This window comes from Cucumis sativus, chromosome 5 (assembly GCF_000004075.3).
Source record: "Cucumis sativus cultivar 9930 chromosome 5, Cucumber_9930_V3, whole genome shotgun sequence".
NCBI classification, from domain to species: Eukaryota; Viridiplantae; Streptophyta; class Magnoliopsida; order Cucurbitales; family Cucurbitaceae; genus Cucumis; species Cucumis sativus.
Genome location: NC_026659.2, coordinates 3,187,904 through 3,212,707, shown reverse-complemented (window position 1 = coordinate 3,212,707; position 24,804 = coordinate 3,187,904). Strand labels below are relative to the sequence as shown.

Genomic DNA, 24,804 nt, shown 5'->3' with positions numbered 1-24,804 from the left:
TTTGCTTGAACTTGTGTACAAATTTTGGAAATTTAAAAAGAAGCTAGAGGCTGTGTAAGGGTTGTTGGGGTTCACAAATTTTGGAATTGTGTTTTCTTTTGCTGTGTTCTAGGGGTGTTCAACAAACCGGATGATCTCAAAAAACTGATCAGCCTAACCTATTCCATTCCATACGGTTGGAATGCTTACTAGATATTGAATTAGTTGGAAATAAAAGCTTTAAAATATGTAGCCATGGACGTTGCAGTTCCACACTGAATTTAGGATTTAGCAGCAGACCCCAAAGAAGACTGAACGTTTCCATATTCATTTTCAATCTTAGTAACCAATGGTTTCTGATTATCATTGGAACATGGTGAGACACCGTAAGAGGGAGAGGACATCTCCGAGGAAAAAAAGAGATTCAAATTCTAATTGGAAAGGAAACATTGAACAAAATACATGAAATCCACCTGAGATAAAATAATTGGTCTGCCTTGGGATACATATAATTTCTCTTTCAGCCTTATATACAATCAGTATTTCATTTTTTTTCTCCCCCTCTTCTTAATTTGTGGATAAACGAAGCAATCCAAATGGTTCATGGTCAGATTGGATTCATTGTTGAATAAGGGTTATTTGAATTGAAGAAACATACAATCTGAAAAGTGCTTGAACCATGTTCATGTCCTTTGAATATATGTTTTAATCTTTGAATATTTGTTTTAAATGTTAATTAAAGTATAGTTGAAGTGTAAAAACAGATTCTTTATAGATATTGGAAATATATTACGTTCAAATGCATTGCTCTACTCGTGGAACGTAGTTATAAGTACATAATACATATATATTTTGATTCGATGGATTTGGTCGTCGATATGAATCCTTCGTACAAGTGAAACTTTCTTTTTGAAAAGTATTTGTAATTGATGGTCATTTGAAGAATAATAATTAAGGATACAACAATATTTAAAAAAATAATTGCAAATCTAACAAAACTATCGCTGATAGACTTGTATTACTGATAGACCAATTTTTACAACTTGATCTATCGAACTTGACAAATTTTGCTATATTTGCAATTTTTTTAAAATGTTGTTATATACTTAATTATTTTGAATTTAATTGCTAAATTTAGCACTATCCCATTTTTTAATGTTCTCAATTTGAACTTATACGATTGTTAATTTAGGCCCATCGTTCTTGAATGTTTAATTGGTATAATGATCAATAAAGAAAAAAACTTGGTGAGGGTAAAGGAGTAACGATTAAGTACAATTTAGGCATCACTTAATTTCTTTTTTTTTTTTTTTTTCATTATATGTTGAGATTTACTTTTACTTTTTTAGGAAGAATTTTGTATGTCTTAGGCACCATCTAATTTTTTTTCGATATAAAACTCTCGAAGAGTATTCTTTTGATAATTGACAATTTTGAGATGATTCAAATGTAAAAATAAGTTTTGTCATGTTCAATTTAAATCCTCGTTAATTTTACTTTTAATGAAATTAAGTATATATATAATATTAACTTTACTTTTATAGATTAATTCAAAATTTTATATTAGTTAGTTCAGATGATATTGTAGTAGTCTTGTTCAAATCTAAAAAGTCATGTGTTCAAATCTCATCAACTTAAAAAAATAATAATAAATATATATATATATATACATATCCACGTATGTGTACATATACATATATATATATGTATGTTTTCTAATTAATTTTTAAAATCATATTATTAAAATTAAGGTCGGATAATAAAACATATAACCTTATAAGATTGAAAACTGAAATGGATTTATAAGTTAGTTAACTTTTAAAAACTATCCAAATAATTATATAAGAAGTCTTAATAATTCAAATTCACTCAATATCGTCATTTGATCTTTCTTTTTTTAATGTTTTTTAGTTCAATATTTGAAAAGTAAGAATTCAAATTTCTATACCTTTATATGATATGTAATTTAATATCATTATTTTATATCGTTTATCTCATCATTGTAGAAACAAGATAGAAGTTTATATATCATATTGACTCAAAAAGTATATGTGTTTTTAAAACTAAGATAGTAATCCACCTTCTACCTACTTAATTAATTATGTTTATACATTGACTATTCAAGATATTGACTTAGAAAAGAAGAAAGAAAAACTCTAAACAAAGAATTAATTGTAATTAAAAAAAAAACAATTGTGGGTAAATAATTAGCATCTAAAAGAATAATTTTATTTATCATTCACATAATATACAAAAACCTTTATATATATATATATATAAATTATTCAAATTCAATGTTGATATCTATAATCATGTTCTTCTTCTATATCCTTGTTGTCCATCCATATATAGTTGACCTACAATCATTTACCTTCATAATTCTCTTTAGAAAAAAAAAAACTCAATAAACTAAACATGAAAAAGCAATAGAAAATAGTTCATAAGCCTATTATCTCTTTTTTTCTTTTTTTGGTAAAATGCAATTATAATCCACTAAAATGTTTCGATCCGATTTATAATCATTTCAATTGATCGTTTCTGTTCTTTTGTTTCGTAAAATGATTTAAAACAAAATTTGTTCGATAACTATTTGATTTTAATTTATGAAATGCAATTATAGATTAATTTGATAAATTAATTATAATTTTTTAAAAAAGAATGGTAAAAATAGTTTTTATTCAATCCATTCTTCAATACTCTCTTATTCAACATTGTAATAAATACTTATTTAAATTATATATATATTGAATAATAATAATCAGCGACGGCCGGCACGGTGGTTCGGTATGATGATCGGTTGCTTGTGGGGAAAGAGTGGACTTCGTCCAATCTCAACCAAAACTCCATTTGTATTACTCAAATTTATTCTTCTCTATTTTAAATATTACATCTATATATATATACTATATAGTTTCAAATTTCAACTCATTCCTTAATTAACTTTATCTTTTCCTAATGTTTTCACGTAGTAACGAATTAACTTTATTTTTTCCTAATGTCTTCATGTAATTATTTAAATGGCAAATTTGTAATTATCGAACATAATTTTCATTAAAGTTGATCAAAAAATTATTTATAAAATATAGAAAATTTCCATATTCTATCGATCTATATTTTAGTGTCTATTATCGATGTAGCCTAGGCAATGCCTAGTCATTGTTCCCTTGTGAAAACCATGCATTTTCTAATATTTGCATATATTTGGTGATTCTTTAATATTATGGGTGATCATTAGTTGGTTGAGTTGGTTTTTTAACAAAATCGCCCATAGTCAATTTAATAAATGTTTAAACTGACTTTGACGTTGATGAGTAAAGGTCGGTCGGTCGGTCGGTTTTTGTCGGTTTAACACTTACTACTTTTTGAAGATTCTCAATTTTGAAACTTTTCGAAACCAACTGATCAACTTCAGTTTGGTGGATCAACTCTCTATTTTTCGATCTATCATACTCACTCCCACAGTTTAGATATATATTGAAAACGTTGGTCACGCTCTATTTTAGGTTAAGCATGTTACATAGATTTAATTAATGAATAACATTTAGAAATTTAGAAACTAAACAAATAAGAATTAACTACGAGAATCACTTTGTTTTATCCAACTTTAAACATAATTCAAATAGTTTAAACACATGAAATATTCAAATTCTTCACACACATATCAAACTCTCTCCCAAAGAAAAAAGAAAAACCCTACCATCACCAACACAGTGGTAATTGACTCACTGAGATAGTAAAGTTGAAATCATTAATCAAAATATACCAAAACATACGTGTGGAATACATCCATATATATGCATACATCATGGTCCTCGTCTTTATAGCATATGATATATATGAGAAATCTTAAATTTGGTGATAGCTATACATATGTATAGCTTTTGACACATTCCATGCAGTCTATTAAGCCTATTAAAAACCCTTAATTTAATAATCAAGACGTGATTCCATGATGGAATAGTTTGTTGCTAATTAAATTTCGTTGCCATTTAATAACAAATTCTTTTTCTTTAACTCATAGAGTTTAGTGCTAAAGTAATGTCAACCAATTACTTGAGATGCTTCTTCTATAGCTATATTGGTCCTCTTCCCCAACCACTAGCTATATATAGCTTTGTAACTTTAAATTAATATTGATAGTTGGTCCAAATACCCATTATTAATACATCTTAATTCCAATCAAAATTTTAGAATTTAACCAATTTAAAATTGATAAAATTGGGAAAATTTTAAAGGGTATAAATTAAATAATAATAAGAAGTTAATTAATATAAAAGAAATTATTATTAGAATGTTTTGTCAAACCCAATTAGTGGTATATTTAAAATAAATGCCACTCATTTTCATTAATATTTATTACATGTTGGTGGGGTTTATATCCTCATTTTTTTAAAACATTGTTCCAATCCATTAATCCAACAAAAAATATATTCATTATCTATCTATCTTTTTCTACACCTAATTTATTATTCCAAATTCTATATATAAATATTGAAGGTAAAGTAAAACGTTGACAATTACAATTTATACATTTTTATTTTTCTTCTATATTTAATTACAAGAGAACATTCAAAAGTACTATTAATGGTGAAGTATAATTTATAATGCCAATAACAAACAATTAACTTTTATAAATGTTTATATTGAGTCCCAACCAAATATAAATACTGCCTAAAATTTATTACATGTAGAGAAGAGAGTTAGGGTTTGGGGTTAACAAGTAGATGAGAGAAAAACTGATCTATCTTAATATAAAGATGGTAAGATTTGATCTTTCTATCTTTATAATTATGCTAGATTCTTAAACATAATATATCATTTCAAGATAGCACCTTGAGTCGTATTTTTATTTGGATTGAATTTTTGTTTCGATTTTTTTTTATCTAATTAATATGATACTTTCTCATGTATTATTAGATGGTACTTCTCAAGTAGAACATCGTTTAGATGCTACTTTCATATATATTCCTTTTCAAAGTTAATTGACAACGAAAAAATGTAACGGTTATTAACATAAATTTTGTTTGAAGTAGAATCCTTACAAGAATTCATTTGTTAGATTTCAACAAATCTAACATTCTTTATACAGAAATGAGAACACAGAAGAGAACCAAAGAAAAACCCACATTCTAATTCTGACAGCTTGCTTGCAGGAATGATTGGGAAGTGAAATAAAATAAGAAAAAGGAAACACAAAACCATGACTAATTCAAAACAATAGACTTTTAATTGGTTGGTAGTTTACTATCATTTTTTTCAATACAATTATTCTGTAATCATGTAACACAAATTAAAATATTCCCTATAGTTTAATAGAAAAGTTTAAAAAATATCCCAGTTGTGTATCAATAGCATTCCCTTATAAATGACCCAAAAAAACCCATCAACCAAAAACACTCAAAATATCAAAAAACAAAAGAAAAGATGGCTCAAAAGCTTCATTTTTCCATCATTCTTTTTTCTATGTTCATCCTCTCATCAAGTTCCCTACCTTTCTCAACCAAAACTAACAACAAAGCCATCGAGTTATGGTGCAGCCGAACCCCATATCCCGACGTATGCAAACACTTCTTCAATAACGGTGAATTCGACCCCAGAAATCTCTTAGATATCAAAAAAGCAGCTCTCAAAATCGCCATGGAAAGAGCTATGAAAACCGAAACCCTCACAAAAGCCTTGGGCCAAAAATGCCGCAACAAGAAAGAAAGAGCTGCATGGGCTGACTGTTTGGAGCTTTACCAAACCACAATCCTCCACCTCAACAAAACCTTCTCCGACAAAAATTGCTCTAACTTTGATATCCAAACATGGCTCAGCTCCGCCTTGACCAACCTCCACACGTGTCGTGCTGGGTTCGTTGACCTCGGGATCAAAGATTACGGCGTAGTCTTCCCTTTTTTGGAGAACAATAATATCACAAAACTTATAAGTAATAGTTTGGCTATGAATAATTGTTCTGAGAGCGATGAGGGGAATACGAGTGATGAAGGATTTCCGAAGTGGCTTCATGGTGGCGACCGACGGTTGTTGCAGGCAGCGGAGCCTAAGGCAGATTTGGTGGTGGCGCAGGACGGGTCAGGAAATTATAAGACTGTGCAAGCAGCAGTGGATGCGGCGGGGAAGAGGAAAGGGAGTGGGAGATTTGTGATACGTGTAAAGAAAGGAGTCTATAAGGAGAATGTAGTGATAAAAGTGAAGAATTTGATGCTTGTTGGAGATGGATTGAAATATACAATTATTACTGGGAGTAGAAGTGTTGGTGGTGGTTCTACTACTTTCAACTCTGCTACTGTTGGTGAGTTTATTTTCTCCCCCTCATTTTTTCTTTTCAAAACTTAAAACTTTGATTAACATATCATTTTGGTCCCAAGATTTTAGGGTTTTCATTTAGTTTCAATCTATTTTGGTTCTTGATCTCTACTTCAAAATATTTCTAGTCTTTATTTTTAATAAATCTTCAAAATAGTTTGCTAACAAAATATATACATAATAACCTTTTAAGATATTTTGTGACTTTCTTCAGCTGTGACCGGTGAACGTTTCATTGCTCGTGGGATCACATTCCGCAACACCGCCGGACCCCAAAACCACCAAGCGGTCGCCCTTCGGTCAGGCGCCGATCTCTCAGTCTTCTTCCGGTGCGGCTTTGAAGGATACCAAGACACTCTCTACGTCCATTCACAAAGACAATTCTACAGAGAATGCTACATATACGGCACAGTTGATTTCATTTTCGGCAACTCAGCCGTAGTTCTCCAAAACTGCATGATCTACGCAAGAAAACCAATGCAAGGGCAACAATGCGTTGTCACAGCCCAAGGCCGAACCGACCCAAACCAAAACACAGGGATCTCAATCCACAACTCGAGAGTGATGGCTACAGACGACCTAAAACCGGTTATCAAGTCGGTTAGAACGTATTTGGGTAGGCCATGGAAGGAGTACTCGAGAACGGTTTACTTGCAAAGCTTCATGGATAGCTTGGTGAATCCAGCAGGGTGGTTGGAATGGAGTGGTAATTTTGCATTGAATACATTGTATTATGGAGAGTTCAAGAATTCTGGGCCTGGTTCTTCAACTGCTAATAGAGTGAAATGGAAGGGTTATAGAGTGATAACAAGTGCAAGTGAAGCAGCTAAATTCACTGTTGGGAGTTTTATTGCTGGGAACTCATGGTTGCCAGGAACTGGAGTCCCATTCACTGCTGGGCTTTGAAGAAAACATGAATTAAGTTTAAATTGCGGTTAATTTAATTTATGAAGATCAAAGAGGATTATGATTTCATATTGTATCAAATTGATGGGGAATAATTCATTTTATTGTAACTTGTATCAATAATATATGTATCGTTATTGGGGAAATTTATATATTATTCTTTGGTTTTGGTTTGGTTATTAATTTGGATGATCTAATACATTATTGTCATTCTACCCATGTATATGATCGTGCACCTTTGAGGTAATGGCATGGATGTAGAGGGTGCGTGGTCTTTTGGCAGTGCCATACTTGCCCTACAACTATTGGGGAGTGGACGATTATGGAAAACCTACTTCATTTTCCTCTTTTATCGGTCCTCCTCTCAACACATACTATCACAACTTTATCTATTATAATCTTTTTTCAAACGCATACTATAACACTATTTTATTATAATATAACGATTATTATAAAACTAACTCTTCCATGAATCACTTCTTTTCTCAAACACACTCTTAGTCTTTTATTAAAATTATAAAACTAACCGTTTTTTTTTTTGCCTCGTTTCATAAATCAACCTTTTAAATATTTGCAAGGGATGTGAATTTAACATTTGTTTTATGCTTTTCTAAATTGTTTAATAAACTTTTGTTTATTTAAGTAAGAAAAAAAAAGAACTTTATTTTAAATCAAATTATTGGTCAGGTAGTTTTAATTTTAAAAATTGCATTCACATCGTAACTAACCTTTACCTCAATTAAGTTCCACCATAACCAAACCATTTGATAACGTTTCTCTTTTTTGTTTCATATTTTCTCGTTTCTTTTTTTTTAAAAAAAAACAAGAAACGAAATTGTGTTCGATAATTTTCTTGTTCCCTGTTTTGAAGAGAACATAAACAAAAAAAAAATTATATTCATTTCTTGTTACATTAACATTATTAATACATATAAATCACTATAATACAACAATTATATTAATCATATGTTGTTTAAAACTTGATTTGAAATATTATTTTTCATTCCATTCATTTCTGCTCAACATTGTTAATTCAAATTCCACTAATCAATTATATTATTATATAAAAGTGATAATTGTAAAATATTAAAGATAACATAATCTTAGTTTAAAAATTATATGAGGTAAAATTCTAATTAATTTTAATTTTAGTGATACTAAAAATAATAAATTTTAATTTAAAATAAAATATAAACATAGTCATGTTGCAAATTTTGAAATTTGAAACTTAAAATTTAGAAAATATTTAAATAAACATATTCACAATTTAAATTTGGAAGATAAAAATAATATATTAATTTAAAAATAATATATTCTCAAACATATTCACACTATTCCTCGTAATTTTCTTTTTAGAAAAATGAGAAATAGAAAGAATAAACATGAACGTTATAAAACAGACGGTGGCAAAATCAATCCTAACGATGATTCTTTCCTATTGAGTGGTGATTAGAATGAAAACTACAGCCGCAGCCAAAAAAGACTTTGATGTCTCAATGATATTTCATTCAAAACTAATTAAATTGTATTGGCTTTGATTTATTTAGAATTAAGGAGTAATATATGTCAAGAAAATAAAATACCCCTAAAAGGAAAATGATAAGTGGACTCCAAAATTTGAATCTCTACAAAATTACTTATTACCAAAAAGTTTTGTTAAATTTGTTTAATTGGACGTAAGTATTATACTAAAAAGTTTAATTACTTTGACTTAATTAACATTATTGGCCTTTTTTTTTTCTCCTTCCTTAAACTTATGGTAAGCATTAAAAAAGAAACTTATGGGAAAAAATGCAACATTATCTATAATTTAATTGATTATTAGTTCATTCATTAATCTACCAATTATTTAGTCCAATTGTCAAAATCATAATAAATCTTCAATGTTTCTTGATATTTAGTCATTTTTTAATTTAACTATATATAGTTATTTGAATGAAATTAATCAAAAAAAAGAAAAAAGAAACATTCCGTAAGAGAGTTACCACAGAATTTCAAATAATAAAAAATTGGAACAATGTCCAACAATTTTTATTATTAATAGAATTCAAACTTTTTACTATATATTGAAAATATTTTGTCAAATTTTTTATTTTTTGACCATTCTTCTTTTTTCTGGTTTAAGTTAAAATTTGAAATTAGGAATATTATAATATAAATAAAATCTCATTCATTCAAAATTAAAATATAGAAAATAGAAAGAAATTTATGAATAAGAAAAAAGTTTTGATAAACTATTTTTACATATACCACAAAATTGAAGGAAAAAAGCACATATACTTAAACTATAGAGAATTTGATAAATTTGTTATATTTGTAAATAGTTTCAAATTTTGTTGGTATATATGAAAATAAGCAAGGAATATCGTGATTTTTTTAAAAGTAAAAAGTAATTTATTAAACTATTAATTGAAAAAGAAAATGAAAAAGGGCTGTTTTGAATTATAATAAGAAAATGAAGCAATAAGTTATCTACCAATTTCGTGGAAAATTACCAAAAATAGGACAAAATTTTGGGGGTGAAAGAGTTTTGGGATGGTTTTTTAAAAGGTAGAGTTTTAGGACGAATAAGGTGGTGAAATATCCAAATTACCCTTAGGAGAAAGAAGGTCTTTTTTCTTCCCCTTCCTCCATCTTCATGTTTTCCATTCTCAAAATCTCTCGTGCACATGTGACTTTGACGAAAGGCTTTGGATGGTGATGACAAGCTTCAATCAATGATGATGTGGCTTCAAACGACGATGATAGTGAGGTTTATAAAGATTTTCGCACAACTCTTGTGAGTATTTTTTTTCTTTCTATTTTACTTTAAGAAACATTTTTTCATTTTATATGCAACTAGCAACCGGTATACACGAATATGAATCCTAATTTCTGCTTCTCTTTACCTAACAACAAGTAAAAGTGAATGAGTTTTCTAAACCACTTTTTCTTTTGGAACCTCTAAACTACCTTTGTCCACAAATTTCCTCTTGTTTTGTTTATTTTAAATCTAATATTCATATATATTCATATTTGGTTTAGGTGTAAACTAGTTTGGCCATTGGGCATGTTATATCTCATAAAGCTTTCTTTATATATTGACTAAATTACACAACATATGGAGATTTTTCTCATATTGTTCTTGCATTTACTTTTTATTTTGTAGATATCTTAATTGGACTGATACTTTTTTGGAGATTAATGGGACAAGTTGATCTCTTACCTCCTAGTATCAAATATCTACAATTTAGTCAGTTTCAGAAAAATTGAAAGTGTGAGATTCATGTTACATACTTGAAAATCGCAAGTTTCTTGTGTCGTATGAATCAAATTGTAAATTACTATTTCTTCAATCAAGATCATCTTAGCCAAAAAAAGATTGTGTTATCAAATTACAAGCTATATAGATCTATTAAGATTGTCTTTTTTTATTTTTTTTATCTCTTTTGTAAGATTTAGAGAAAGTTCGTTATTGGTCATAAAATCTCAAGTTCACGCTACAAAAAATATGAAGTTGATCATTAAAAAAGTAAGTGATGTATAATGTTAATTTAGTTTTTGTATATATTTTTAGGTTGGTTTAAGAGTTAAAGTGATACTTATGAACTTTTTAGGTTGTTTTGAGAATCAAAATATGACTTAGACACTTTTTAGGAATATTTTTACTTGGTTTTTAGAGTTGGGATGTAGCACTTTTTAAGAGGTAAGAAGTGAAATGGTTAGCCACAATGACATCTGTACTTCTTGTTCTAGAATGTATAATATATTTTGTAATGATCTAATGATGCTAACTAGCTGAGTTGATTCTGTCCAGGATTGTTTTTGTATTCCATAGCTCCAACACGAAAGTTTTTTCGAATTTGAAGAGTGCAAACTGTCTCTTTTAGATCTTCAAAATTATTCATTTTACAAATCTGAGGAGTGCAAAGTGCTCTTTTACGAAGGCCTTCTTGGAATGATTTCAATATTGTGTCCTAGGGGAATTGACTTTAAAGATGGTCCTTTATTTGTTTCTCTTCCAGCAAAGACACAATCCAAAGAAATTGGAATACTCAGATGTGATGGGGGTGCAACAAGGAAATCTCCAAGGAATGCTCTGCGTAAAACCTTTATGTTGCTTTCTAACTTTTTCCCGTTCTCCTGATTTTATTTTTCTTTTGTTGTTTTGTCTATTATAATTACTTGTTTTCCATTGATGCTCTTTATTCTGTCCTAGTGAGTTGTATCAATTAATGTGTATTTATAGTGATTCTTTTAATTGTTGCAAAGCTTTTTGATATTACATTTCTTGAGGGGGAGACAATAAGGGAATGACTCTACTTTGACAAGCTTAGACATTGCAGTTTTACTATTAGTGGGGAAAGGGATTGTAAGCTTTAATATTTAATATTACAATGTTTTTATGTATCTACATTAGGTTTACACGTAACCATCTTCCACTAGGGCCTTCTATTAATCCATAGCACTAAATAGTTTCTAGTTTCTCTTTTATACTTTCAATGTTATAAAATTATAAGGCACATTATTCCAACCTATCCTTGTGATTTCTTCTTTCTCTTCAACCAGTGTTCCTACAATAGTTAGTCACGAATGATCAATATGCAGAACCATCAACAACGCCTTCCTTTTTACCCTGTCCGAGTTATCTGTAGCACTTATATATTTCCCTTCTATGGATACATCAACTACTGGATTCAAAAAAATTTCTCTAACTCACACACTGTCAAACATGAAATGTATTTTATTGGTACATAGTGGTTATGTCAAGCTGATAAATTATTGGTACACAGTAAATACAAATGACTGAGAAGTTATTGATCTAGGCTATAAAACATGAACACCTTCATTTTTTCCATTTATGTCAAGTTGTGAGATAAAACATAAAGATTTAATAAACTTACTAAACATGCATAGAATCACTCTAAATAGTTTATGAAGGGTAGCAATTTCATTTTGAAACTCCTAGTATAATTTTGAAACATGACAGATACGTGTGAGATAAAACATTAGAACAAAAGTCTATAAAATTCTAACAATTAGGGGTTGAATTCCATTATAAAACAGTTTCATGAAGAATTAGTCAACAATAATGATGATGAAATTATGGTATAATGTAAAACTCGTACCAAGAACATCAATACATTACATTATAACATCAATAACAAGGTTCTTTCTACACAACACGCATTGGCCAATTGAGATCCTTCAGTATCCACCTATCTATCTATTCAACACTTGGCGATAGAAACCATAATGAAACCTCTAAATCTGTAAACCATTATGGTGCCAGAAAAACAAAAAAAAAAAAGATAGAAAACCAAAAACTTGGAGAAAAATGTAGGACTAGTAAATATATTCATTCATATCAGAATGATGATCACAACTTTTTGTTAGAACTTGAATCATTTAATTTGGGAGATGAGCTTGAAGACTCCTTGAATGCATATGGGCATAGGTCACTAACACTGCAATTTCCACATTTGGGTCTAAGGGGAATACAAATAGTTTATCAAAATCCAACTTGTTTCACATGTCAACAATAATTTAAAAAAAAATTGAAGAAAAAATCAATAAATGAAGATGTAATAGGTGAAGGAGACGACGACGACGGCGACCGAAAAATGAGAAGAGTTGAAGTCGCTGCATTTTGCTCAGAAGAAGAGAGCAAGGGAGGAGAAAGCCGAAAATGAAGGAGAAGGAAGATGAGAAGAATAGAAAAAGTTGAATTTTAGAGGTTTTTTTAACCTAAGGACAATATAAACTTTTTCGAGTTAATTTGTCCTAAAAATATCTTTTTAAAATCCATCCCAAAACTCTTTACACCCTTAAAAATTATCTCTTTTTTTTTTTTTGTAATTTTTTAAAATTGAAGATATTAGTTTTGAATTATTGTTTACCAAAAAGGTACTTAGAAAGAAATTGGAAGAACAAATTCAAATAGGAGAGTGCTTCTGTCTCAATAATTGAGTCAAGAAAACCTCACAACCACTCGAAATAGAAATTTCTTATAATTTAGTTTGAAATTTTGGAACTTTTTGGACGTAAAAGATGACTTTTCTTTGTGGAAATTATGAGAGGAACCTCTCTCCCACAATCCTAAATCATCATCAACTAATTAATATCCTTCTGAGCTCCTCCCTCTTCCTCCTCCCTTCTCCTCCTCCTCCTCCTCCTCCTCCTTCTCCTTCTCCTCCATTATATAATTGTATAAATGCTCAATAAATAATGATATGGCCATGGGTGTCTTCACTGTGTTGCAGGAAGAGAGTCTTCTCTCTTGATCCATCGATCCCCCAATGTGTTTCTGTTACATTGTTTGTGATTATTATGGTTACTATATAATTTGATCACAGGCCGGTGATGATCATGATTGATATTATTTCATGTATTTGCCAACATCGTTTGATCATTTATCATGATAATTTGACAAACTCTTTGTGATCTGAGGCCTCATTTTTCGTTTTCATTTCATCTCATAATATATATTCAAATATTTATTTTATTTAATTATATTGTTTTTATTTATTTTATTATTCATTAGAATCAACACTCTACTTGAAGAAGAAAAAAATTAAAACATCAAATACTCTCTGTCTCTTTCTCACCGACAATTCTACAAAAGAAAAACAGTTCTCTGTAAATCCTTTTCCCTCTCAATTTCCTTATCTTTGTAGTCATAGCAAGGAAAAGTGTTTTTGGAAGCGTTCTCTCAAGAAGGTCGAGTTCAATAAGTTGGAGGAACTGGATGTACTGCTATGGATGAAATGATCAGGTTCAGCAGAGGTATCTTTTCCTTCTCTTTCATTTATAAATTAGGATGATCGATTTTTCTATATCTAATTGAAGGATGATACTATCTATCACCCGGATAGAGCAACGAGATTCAAGAAGGTGTTGGAAATGGCTCGTGGACTTAAGCTCATAAGCAAAGTTGTGAGATTTAAAAGATGTGAGAGGGTATATACTAAAGAAAGTTGAGAGACAAAAGTGCGTGGGTGATGATGGAATAGAATAACCCTGTCACCACATGTGTGCTCTGCCGCAGCAGTCTGTTCGGATGGGTTTGAGCCAAAAAGAGGTAATTTTTGTTAACTAAATTTGGACTCTGCCCTATCTATTGACATCATCTTAGCCATTTTCTGGACATTGTAATTGGCAGTGGTTCATCCACCAATAGACCGTAGTTGATAGTGGTTCATCACAAACACCACAATGTATTTTGTTCAACATTTTGATCTTATATATTTTTCAACAAATTGAGACTTTTAATTCGTTGTCAAAGAGAGATGCCCATGACATTGTTGGTTCTTCATCGGAGCTACTTGTGATCATGGTTGATTCATCAAGTCTCCTTCGTGACAATTATCGCGTCGTGATTGAAGATTGAAGAAGGAAGAAGTATGAAGAAGGTGAAGAGAAGATAATTCTTTATTATTAATAAACAGATATATAAATGACACTGTTTGATCTTTAACTCTCCTCCCTAATAATATTCTTCAATCTATTTTAGCAAACTCAATTATCAACTACATGTTTTGTCACAGCACCAAGTTCTTAGTTTTACTTTTGTAGCCATATGTATCACAATTTAATTCCAATCTTGATCTGTTTGGAAATAATTTAGTAGATATTTTACATATATCCAAGTTCATGACACAAATAATCTAACTAGTCTACTCTCTCCATCTCCGTCCCCACCCAGTCGAATCCAACTAAAAAAATATCTCTATAAACAAAAATGAACACGATTCAATTCACATGAAAATTGTACTATCGTCCTAACTACAATCAAATTTTATTAAGCTTTTTTTTTGTTAATTAATAGGTTGTTAATAAGTTGTTATTTGTCCATTATTATAAATACATTTTTCAAATGTAATCTTAACTAATTAACGAGAATAGTCGGATTGTCTCATGTAATTAGTTGAGATGTTAGTCTACGCATATAAAACTAATGAGAATATTCTTTTATAATATAGAATATTTTAAAAGTAATAAAATATCAAAATTGGTTTTTTCTATTTATAACAATCCCGTTTTAAAAAATAAATAATGGGGGAATCGAAATCTCTGGAGAATCCTAAAGAGTAGAGAGGAGCGGGTCATTCTCGTATTTTCCTACAATGTTGTGGACAAACCCTAATCTCCTCCACTATATAACTAATCAATCACACACAGCCTTCATTCCTCAAACTCTTTTCTCTTCCAATCCTCTTCTTCTTCTTCCTTTATGCTTTTCATTTTGTATTTTCTAGCGAGTGAAGTAGATCGCCGTGACGACTCAGTAAAATTCAAGCTCAACAGACCGGATTGCAGAGTAATTTCCTCTTTCTTCCTTGAATGAGTGAAACGTCTTTGCATGTCGACTACCCCGCTGAACTGAGCCATCTCTTCACTCGCCATTTTTCTCCATTCTGTTTGTTTTCATTTCTATTTATTTTTGCTGAATCAGGCCGGTGATGATTGATATTTTGATTTGCCTACATTGTCTGATAATTTTATGACTGAGAACACTCTGTCTGAGGCCTGAATCTGCTTTCAGTTCTTGCTCTGATTCTTCATTTTCTGATGATTTCCATCCGTTTTCCAACGCGCTTTAATTTCATTCCGATTTTCTGTTTCTTGATTTAAATGATGAATTTTCGAAATGAAGCAAAAGCATAGTCTCGTATTCTTGGCTAACTTTATTTCGATTTCCTATAATCTCATTTTCATTAAAAAAAAATCAACTGTGTTCTTGATTTACTTTTCACTGATGAAATTTTCATTTCGATTCTTTTAGTGATACAATTATCGAAAGAAAAATTAATCATAGCCGCTGGATTTGGATTCATAGTTATGTATACAACCCACAGATATCATAGAATTTCAACTGATTTGCAAAACTTTATGTGCTTTAGCTGTGTTATTGATTTTCTTCGCTGATAGAATTTCATTCAGATCACTGTTTTAGGAACTGATAAAATACAGGTTTAAACGTTGTCATTCTTCATCCTTGTTTTTTTTTGGTCTCTGATCTTTTGATCAATGAATATTGGATAACTAATTTGAGGCTTTACGGTTGTAACCTTTATTTTTTATGAATCTTCGTTTATTTGTCAATCAGCTGAGATTTTTATCCAAACTTCAAATGAATGTTGCTTCATTACTGGATTAACCAGAGTAATATTGCAATTTTAAAAACAATTTCAAGAATCTTACCAAGTTCTAAGCTCTAATTAATGATTGATGCCTCATTTGATGATATTGTGCATCTGCGTCCATGGAGAGTTTAATATCCCATTGAAGTCGTCACTGCTCGGTGTTTGGTGTTCAGATTCTTGAAATTGAGAAGGATGCTTGTGTTTATATTGTTAACTCATCTCTCCTCCATTAAAAATGTAAATAAAGAAATTGTTGGTGAAAGCATACACACTATATTAGAGACATTGAAATGGCAGTCGATTAGTCATCCAGTTGGTATGATTCGATTAACAAAAGAGAAGAGAACAAGGGATAGAATATTTTTTCTTTTTATTGAAGATTTTATAGTATAGGATTAGGGGTTATTCTCTTTATGTAATCTATATATTTGACTGAAATAATACCAATTCCAACCTCATTGAATTGTAAAACTTAATCACTAAAATAAGTATGTATGATATGATTTTCAACAATTAAAAAAATAGGGTAACAAGGTAAGGTTTGAATTATGATTGGTTTTTTGTTTTTCAAGGCTTAACTCGGATTTTGTAAACTGCACAGTAAGTGGATAATAAAACTTGAGAAACCCATGGGATGCAGATGCAGTAATACAAAATCCTTCTTTTTAGAAATAAGAAGTCAATTGCTATCAATATTGTATTTGGCAAATGTCTAAAGCTTAGGAAATTTGTTGAACAAAACTCAATCAATTCTGAACAAACAAAAACGTTTTCTGCTTCCTACTTTTCGTTTTCTGCTTTTTGTTTTCTGTTTCAGGTTTCTTGTTTTTCTTTTTTTTTTTTCTGTTTCTCGTTTTATTTTATTTTTTTGTTTCTTGTTTCTGTTTTCAGCTACCTGTTTCCTGTTTTTTGCTTTAGGTTCTCTTCTTGTAGTTCAAATATTTCTCTATTTTTCAAAAAAAAAAAATCTTAGGTATAGCCACAATGGTTGAAATTAAGATTAGGGAAGATTTAAATAATTTGTTTTGCAACGATAAAAAAAAATAAGATTTGAAAATGGTAGAAATTTAATCAAAGATAAAATTAAGATTTTATTGGATCGAGTTTTAAAAATGCGTTACTTTTGAAAAAAAGTAAAACAATGTGCTATTTTTATTTATTAAAAATGTGTAACTTTTGTCAATTTTCTAAACTTATACATATAAGGATTTTCAGAGTATTGGTATATATATATGAATAAATAAGTATTGGAATATGGGAGTATTTTTCATAAACTATTAATAGTAGATCATATTATGAAAGAATGGTACAAATATTCCTCGATAGATTTAGTTATATTTACACTATAATAATAAAGGTGATAGACTTGCATGTTTGATAGAATTTGACAAATTTTTTAAAATGTTGTTATAAAGTTAATTATTTTAAATTTAACCGTTAAATTTACATCTATACCTAAATTCATTTTACCAATATGGGCCTCACAAAATGTCTCATCTCTACAGCTGGGTCCCACCAACAACCGGTTCAATCCGGGTCAGACCGTTTTTAACAACCACCGACCAAACTAATTTAAAATAACGAAGTAAACAAACCAAAATCCAAAGAAGAGAAAGAAGAAAAAAGATTGAAAACCGGTCCAAGTCAGTTGGTTCATCTTGGTTTCTCAAAATTTCCATTATTATAAATTTAAGAAATAGAAAGCGAGAGAGAGAGAGGGGTGTGGAGCCAAAATCATAATGGAAAGTGCTTTTAGTAAAACAAACCACTTTTACGTTTTGCTTTATAAAAGGTTTATAAGGTTAGAATTCGGAAGCACTTTCCGTCCAACTGCTTGACTGGAAAGCACATTACAAAAAAAACTGTTATACCAAACGTCCATCCCCCATTCTAATTTGATGCTTCCTCCTCCTCCATTCTCTTCCGCCCTAATTGGTCACTTCTTCTTCTTCTTCTTCTTCCTTTAATTGCTTTAAATCAAATCTATCACTGCCTTCCTCTACTTTGCCTTCACCTACACCATTGTTGACTCTCTCTTAAGGTACGCGTTTTCTTTTTCAATTTTATCATCTCTTTAACCTTGATTTTGAATGTTTTTCCAGAAATTCCATTCTGTTTTGCTGTCATGTTGTAATTAGAAGTGAACTGTATCCCAAAATCTTACTCATCACATTCCAATTGTGTATTGTTTCTCTCTTAGTATTTAACTTTATTTTGCTTTTTACTATTGCAATTCTCTTTTATTTTGATTCGAACACTTTTTTTTATCCAATTTCTTAACGATGGTCATCTGTTAGAATGTTTAATCAACTTTGTTGTGATAGTCAAAATGTGGAGTAACATCTTCGTTTACTTACTTAAATAGGTTAATTAAAGTAACCTAGCTATAATTAAACATGTCCATCGCTTTTATTGGGATTAAAAACTGTCTATTAATAGGATGCAAGGGTTATGGCCTTTAATATGCTACTTGCTTCTCATTTCTGAATTTAGAACCTTGGTGTCTTTTGTCGAAGAAGATCTTACTTTAAACTTTTTGGAGGTGTTTAGAGAGTAATTAGGATTACTGAAAATCGAAAACATGTTGGAATGTGTGTGAAATACAAATGTGATCGTAAAACGTGATAGAAAGTATGATTTAACTTAAATCTGTCAGACTTAATGAGTTTTTAGTAACAAGTTAGACTCAAAACGCCCAATTCAAATATAGAATTTCTATTACATTCTATTTCAATGCAATTTCGGGTGTGCAAACACTTCATTCTTATTTGTTATAGTTTAATATCATTTTTAAAACAACATCACCTTTGTTTCTCTTTGTTTAAATTCCTTGGCATTGCTTTAAGTAATAAGACTGTGTAGTCCTTTCTATCAATAGAGAGAATTTGAACATATTCTGTAATACATATTTTGTAAACGGGGATTTTTTGTGGATCTTTAGTGACAATGAAACTGAAAAAGTACATCAGTTACTTACCATTTTTCTACGGTTTATTTGAAATTCAAGGAAAAAGTATGACTGCTTCTGGATCACAAGGAAAATAGTATCATTTCTTGCCTTTTACATTTCAAATTTGTATATCTCACTTTTTTCTTTAGTCTTAATCTACGTACAATTGATTCAGATACTTTTTTTTGTTGATGTATTAGAATGTCCAAAACTACTAGTGATGAAAAAGAGAGGCAAACAAAGGCCATTTGGGATGATGTTACTGTCGATTCATTCATAAATGTTTGTGTTACCGAGACATTAAATGGGCATAGACCCCGTGGTTATTTTACGAAAATTGGATGGAGGAATGTAGTTAAGAACTTCTATGAAAAGACAGGAAGAAATTATGGATACAAGCAACTTAAGAACAAATGGACAACACTGAAGAGAGATTGGCAAGTTTGGAATGATTTGATTGGAAATGAAAAAGAAATAGGATGGGACCCTTTGAGGCAAACCATTGATGCAACTAGTCAATGGTGGGATCACAAATTAAAGGTAATATTCCATGGATCTGTATTGATTTTAATGGTAGATACGTCCCTATCACCATTTTTTTTATATTTTTATTATAGGTTCTTCCTGAGGCAGCCAAGTTTCGTGCAAAAGGATTGCAAAGTTTGGAGCTCTTGAACATTCTTTTTAAAGGTGTTGCAATTAATGGAGGAGCTTGGGCCCCAAACCCATCTCAAGTTGTTTTACGCAAGGAAAGTGATGAGGTTGAAGAAGATTATAATGAGGACACCATAGGAGATACAAAGTTCAACGAGAATGAGTTTAACAATGTTGAAAGTAACACTAATGAAGTTAATACTAGTGCAACTCATACTCAAGAGAGTGAGAAAAGGAGGAAAAGAGTAGATTCAAAGGTTGGATCACCTTCTAGGTTGTTTGATGCATTAGATCGTCTTTCCGATGTTATAGAATATAGAAAAAGAGATTTACCAGGATGTAGTACTCTCGAAGTAATGGAAACTTTAAGAAGTTTGCCTGGGATTATAGAAGGCGATGAGTTGTATATGAAGGCTGCAGATATACTTATCAAAAGAGAAAATAGAGAAATGTTTGTTGCACTACAAAAGCCAGCAATACAAATTACATGGCTTAAGCAAAAAAGAGTTTGACATTATAGTAAATTGATAATAGGATTGTAAATTTTCTAAGCCTTAGAGAAAAGAAAAGTGAGTCTTTGCCTTGTTTTGTGTTTTAAACGTCATTGGATGTCTTTGTCTAGTTAGATATAATTTTATTATGATTTTGATTAAATTTGTAAGATGGTTGCTAGTAGTATCTTTTTTTAGATGCTCATGACACCAAATTTGATGATTTTGTTTGTGGACTATTTCAAAATATATAATATAGAATCTTGAAAACTTATCCATGTAATTTGTAATTTGTTATCCATGTAATTTGTTAGAAGATTTTGAAATAAAAGACAAGTAGAGTGTCCACGACTCATAGAAGTTGTTTAAAAAGCTAAAGTGTAAATAAAATTATTCGAAATGAAAGAAGTTTTTAGAAAGCTTGAGTGTAAATAAAATTATTCGAAATGAAAGAAGTCTTGAAAAATAGGGTGGGATCGAAGAAAAACAAAAGTGAAATTAAACAAAATTGTTGGAATGAAATGAATTTAAATTGAGAAAAAGAAAAATAAAAAAATCAAAGAGAAAAAAGTATCTTTAAAGTTATTAGAAAAAAGTATTAAATTTGATATCTAAGACTAAGGAGTCCTATATGCTACACATCAAAATTTTAGATTTGATACCTCCACAAAAATGATGAATCAACATCCATAGAGAAGCAAAAATCTCATCTTCCCTTTGTAGAAAAATAAAAAATCTGTCCCAATCCATTCTAAAACTATGCTTATCTATTTACATACCCTATTTTCATACGCCCTTTATTAGGCAACTTCACTCCACGCCTATTACGAAACATTTTCCACCAATTCAATTTCTTCACACCATTCTTCTTCCCATATCTCATCCCTTTAAACTCTTTCCTTTTCATGGCTTTTGACCTCACATGGCTTCTTAGCCCTTCAGCAAGTGCCTCAAATTTCCTCACTTGTTTCTTATCACACACACTTCGAACGGCTCTGTTCTTTACCTTCTCATACTTATCTTCTTTACTTACTACTGATCCTCTCTTCTCTTTGTGATTGAAGATCTTACCTAGCTGCTTCCACATGAAGTTATGGCTATTGTGGTGATGGTGGTGATGATGATGGTGGTGGTGAAAGATTACACCAAGTTTGTTTTTGAGTTGCTTGAATCGTCCTACTCTTTGTTTCGACTCTTTCTTCCCATGCTTGGTATTGAATGTTTTCATCGAATATGTGCTACTTGATTTTGAATCTGTTGTTGAGGAATCGTCTTGGTGACTTGGGGAAGAAGAGTCGTAGTCATCATTGTCAACGGTTTCACTTTCTGTGTTTTGTTGTGTTGTCCAACTTGAAGAAGAAGAAAAGGCTGATTCAAACTCAGAGTTCGAGGATTCTGATTCTTGTTGTGGAGGTAAATGGGTGTTGTTATAAGTATGTTCCTTTCTTACTTCTCTTGAGGGATGATGATCCAGCAATGTTGGCCCCATTACCATGTGACCATATAGACTTTGGTTCTTCTTTACTTGTTTACTAGTTTGATCCAATTTCATGGCAGGCCTGAAGGTGGCGGCCTTGGATCCTACTGAAGTACATCCAGATTTAGTCATTGGATTTACAACTTTGTGTTGATTAGGTATTACATGGGTTTCAATGATTGGAGGTTTCATTATGGTCTCATCATTTCCTTGACTCCGAGGTATTCTGAAACCATGAACGAACTCGGAACTATGCTGCGTCTCTATTGGATTAACTGGCTTAGTAAACCCTGTCCTTAAAGTTGAGTGATCTGTTTTTGAGTGAACTTTCTGTTGGTTTAATGTCTCATTCCTATGAAGAACACACTGGCAATTGCCTCTTGTTTTCCTACTTTGGCTTGTGCAATGTTGTAGGGACAAAATGTGGAGTTCAATTCTTCTGAGTGCTGAAATAATACCATGAGGTAAATCATTAAAAGCAGTATTTGAAGCTGAGGCTCTATCCCTAATGGGGTTCTGTTCAAACTTTGGATTTTCCATTTTCCTTGCAGTTTGATTGTGTTTCATCCATTCAACAACTTTCTTGTCTACTGGCTTTGTCTGTTTGTCATCTTTGTGTAGAAAATTGTAAAGAATATTAGAGCTTGCTGCCAAGATCTGTACAAAATCAAAAGAGAACATAACGTTGAACATGGTTTTTAGTTCAAAAAATGGTTTTCATGGAGAATGAAAAACAAACCTTTGAGAGAACCTCCAAAACTCCTGAAGTAGCATCATCAAGCAAGCGCTTCAATAGAATCTGTGCCCTTTCATCAAGCTGCTTTGATAAGAAACCCAAACCACAACAGTCAAATATTCAAGTACAAAGCTCACTCATACAGAGTCTTGATGATAAACTAAATCCATCTAAGAAGAACTGATCTGCTAGTTCAGTGCAATAGTCTCATGCTTGAACCTCTGACCTCATAGACCAATCACGGACCAAAGCTCACTTTGGCTAATTATTTCGAGCACTATTATAATGATTGAACAACTCTAAAGTAAAAAGGCAACTAGACTGAGAACGAGAAGAGTAACTTGCGAAAGCTTACAAGTTCAGAATTTGTATCTCGCAAACAAATCTTCAAGAGAAGGATGTATAATTCCCTCAGAGCTAGGAGATCAAGGTATAACTCATCAACTTCCATATTGTCTGATAAACTACATGCCAAGTACTCAAGGTTTAGAATAAACTCAACTCAGGTACCAACTAATGAAAAGTAATGAGAATCCAACTGATAATTTGATCATCAAAAAGCTCAAACCCTATACAAGAGTGGCAAATTACTACTAATATAACCTGGCCATAACAAATCAAAGACTCTAGAACAAAACACTCAAGTTCCCAAATTGAAATAATCAAATCCACTTCACCCAAGTACAATGTTAACAATTGAACTTTTCCGTAAGTTAATCTCATACTGATTTGGTAACCAACCGAGCATCCGCTGTTTCGATGTGCTAGAGCTGATCAAAATTGGTTTACCATTTTTCTTATTAGGAAATAACTTGAATTGTCATTCTTTGATTGTCTATTATGGTTTCAAGTTCAAAGGTTCGTGTCAATATCTCACAAAAAAGGATGTTTAAGCAAGCTTGTTTAGGCAATTTGAGGACCCAAAGAACTTCTCAGAGTTTGTTTGTCATTTCCATGATTTCGATGTAAACAAAACGAAAAATATGAAGGAGATTTAGAATAACCCGAACTTAATACTCAATTACTATTGGGTAACTTATTTTATCGACCATTTATTGCTATCTTACATCAATCTAGTTTTATATATAATGAAATCAACATCAATGAATTCACTAATGTTTACGGTTTAGATTTGTCCAGTTGTTAACTCGTGATTAAAATCTCGATGATCCATTGGAGATGGCTTGGCTTCTTTTCTTACATCAAGAATCATATAACGAACGACTCATTCCTCATTCCCTCTCAAGGCTCTTCTCTATAGTTTTCATTCTGTTTGGAGTAGTTGTTGTCAAATTAGAGAAAAGAGATTAATTTTGATTGGTCTTTTGGTGGTACGGAATTCCAAATTGCTGGAGAATCATGGCAATTCACTGTTCCCTCTTAAACCCAAAAACTAATCGATTCGTATCCAGGATTGGCAAAAACAGCCCTCCAATGAAAACACATTGTACTCAAAACAAAAGTTCTAAATAAAACTAACTTTCAGTTTGAAAAAAACCAAGAGAGAAAATCGTGTAAAATAAAAACAAGAGATCGAGATTTGAGCATTTAAAAAAGAAATGGATAGGAGAAGGAGTAGATTCAGAAGCTACACATAACATCAAAAGATAAACGAATAGATTATCTCAGATCAAGTGTTGGATTAATGGTATTTGCTTCATCCTCATCTACATACACATTCGTATAAACAACGTTGCGAATGAAAATTAAAAAGTAAATCATACGAAACGAAACGGAAATCATGAAAACGAACAGAAAATGAGAAGAAACTCACAAGAAGAAAGATCATTGAGGCCAAAATAGATGGAAAAAGAAGAAAGTTGCGGAAAAGGAATTGTAACCATTGAAGAAAATGGAGGAAAGGGGCGGGAGCGGGAGAGGGGGTTGCTGACGTTTAGCGACGGGCCGCTTGATGTATTTATAGGGAGCCATGATTTTGCCCTAATTCTTTTCTATCACGTGCTCAGTCCGTGACCCACTCCATGCCCTCTCCCAAGTGAAACGTCGCCGTTTTTATGTTATTTTATTTACCATTATTGTTTTACAAGTTTTTTCTCTTTTATATAACTTATCATTTTGTTCTTAGATTTGTTTAGTTTTTAGAAAGTAATTTAAAATTATATTTTAGTGTATATATGTAAAATATTTTAGTTTATTTTGTTATATATTTAAATAAA

General features: G+C 30.9%; 3 protein-coding genes and 3 non-coding genes across 12 annotated transcripts; 4 read left to right on the top strand and 2 right to left on the bottom strand.

Moving 5' to 3' along the window:
• Positions 1 to 5,383: 5,383 nt before the first annotated feature.
• LOC101216005 (pectinesterase 2) lies at positions 5,384 to 7,351 on the top strand. The gene is made up of 2 exons (XM_004143687.3): positions 5,384 to 6,274; positions 6,503 to 7,351. The coding sequence occupies exons 1-2, from the start codon at positions 5,404 to 5,406 to the stop codon at positions 7,192 to 7,194; spliced, it is 1,563 nt and encodes a 520-aa protein (XP_004143735.1). The 5' UTR covers positions 5,384 to 5,403; the 3' UTR covers positions 7,195 to 7,351.
• Positions 7,352 to 13,211: 5,860 nt separating this feature from the next.
• LOC101216242 (L10-interacting MYB domain-containing protein) lies at positions 13,212 to 22,386 on the top strand. 4 transcript variants are annotated; one of them, XM_031884985.1, is made up of 4 exons: positions 17,439 to 18,360; positions 19,327 to 19,363; positions 19,470 to 19,809; positions 19,887 to 20,692. In XM_031884985.1, exons 3-4 carry the CDS (start codon positions 19,471 to 19,473, stop codon positions 20,433 to 20,435), a joined length of 888 nt encoding a protein of 295 aa, XP_031740845.1. In that variant the 5' UTR covers positions 17,439 to 18,360; positions 19,327 to 19,363; position 19,470; the 3' UTR covers positions 20,436 to 20,692. The 4 variants fall into 4 exon arrangements, 3 of the variants coding, with proteins under 3 accessions (XP_031740845.1, XP_031740844.1, XP_004143736.1); XR_004216405.1 differs by lacking the exons at positions 19,327 to 19,363; positions 19,470 to 19,809; positions 19,887 to 20,692 and adding exons at positions 21,479 to 21,827; positions 21,972 to 22,386 and having other exon boundaries at positions 13,212 to 18,360; XM_031884984.1 differs by having other exon boundaries at positions 19,327 to 19,809.
• LOC116404208 lies at positions 15,443 to 15,565 on the top strand. The gene has a single exon (XR_004217144.1). It is a non-coding gene; the product is annotated as a small nucleolar RNA Z107/R87 (small nucleolar RNA).
• LOC116404198 lies at positions 15,625 to 15,706 on the top strand. The gene has a single exon (XR_004217134.1). It is a non-coding gene; the product is annotated as a small nucleolar RNA SNORD34 (small nucleolar RNA).
• LOC101216491 (protein KOKOPELLI) lies at positions 20,986 to 24,514 on the bottom strand. 4 transcript variants are annotated; one of them, XM_031884981.1, is made up of 4 exons: positions 24,402 to 24,514; positions 22,983 to 23,091; positions 22,631 to 22,711; positions 20,986 to 22,548 (listed from the first exon to the last, which is right to left on the bottom strand). In XM_031884981.1, the coding sequence occupies exons 2-4, from the start codon at positions 23,076 to 23,078 to the stop codon at positions 21,178 to 21,180; spliced, it is 1,548 nt and encodes a 515-aa protein (XP_031740841.1). In that variant the 5' UTR covers positions 23,079 to 23,091; positions 24,402 to 24,514; the 3' UTR covers positions 20,986 to 21,177. The 4 variants fall into 4 exon arrangements, with proteins under 4 accessions (XP_031740841.1, XP_031740842.1, XP_031740843.1 ...); XM_031884982.1 differs by having other exon boundaries at positions 22,631 to 22,708; XM_031884983.1 differs by lacking the exon at positions 22,983 to 23,091 and having other exon boundaries at positions 22,631 to 22,708; positions 24,402 to 24,505.
• Positions 24,203 to 24,297, bottom strand: LOC116404165. Its single transcript, XR_004217107.1, has one exon. It is a non-coding gene; the product is annotated as a small nucleolar RNA snoR31 (small nucleolar RNA).
• Positions 24,515 to 24,804: the final 290 nt, after the last annotated feature.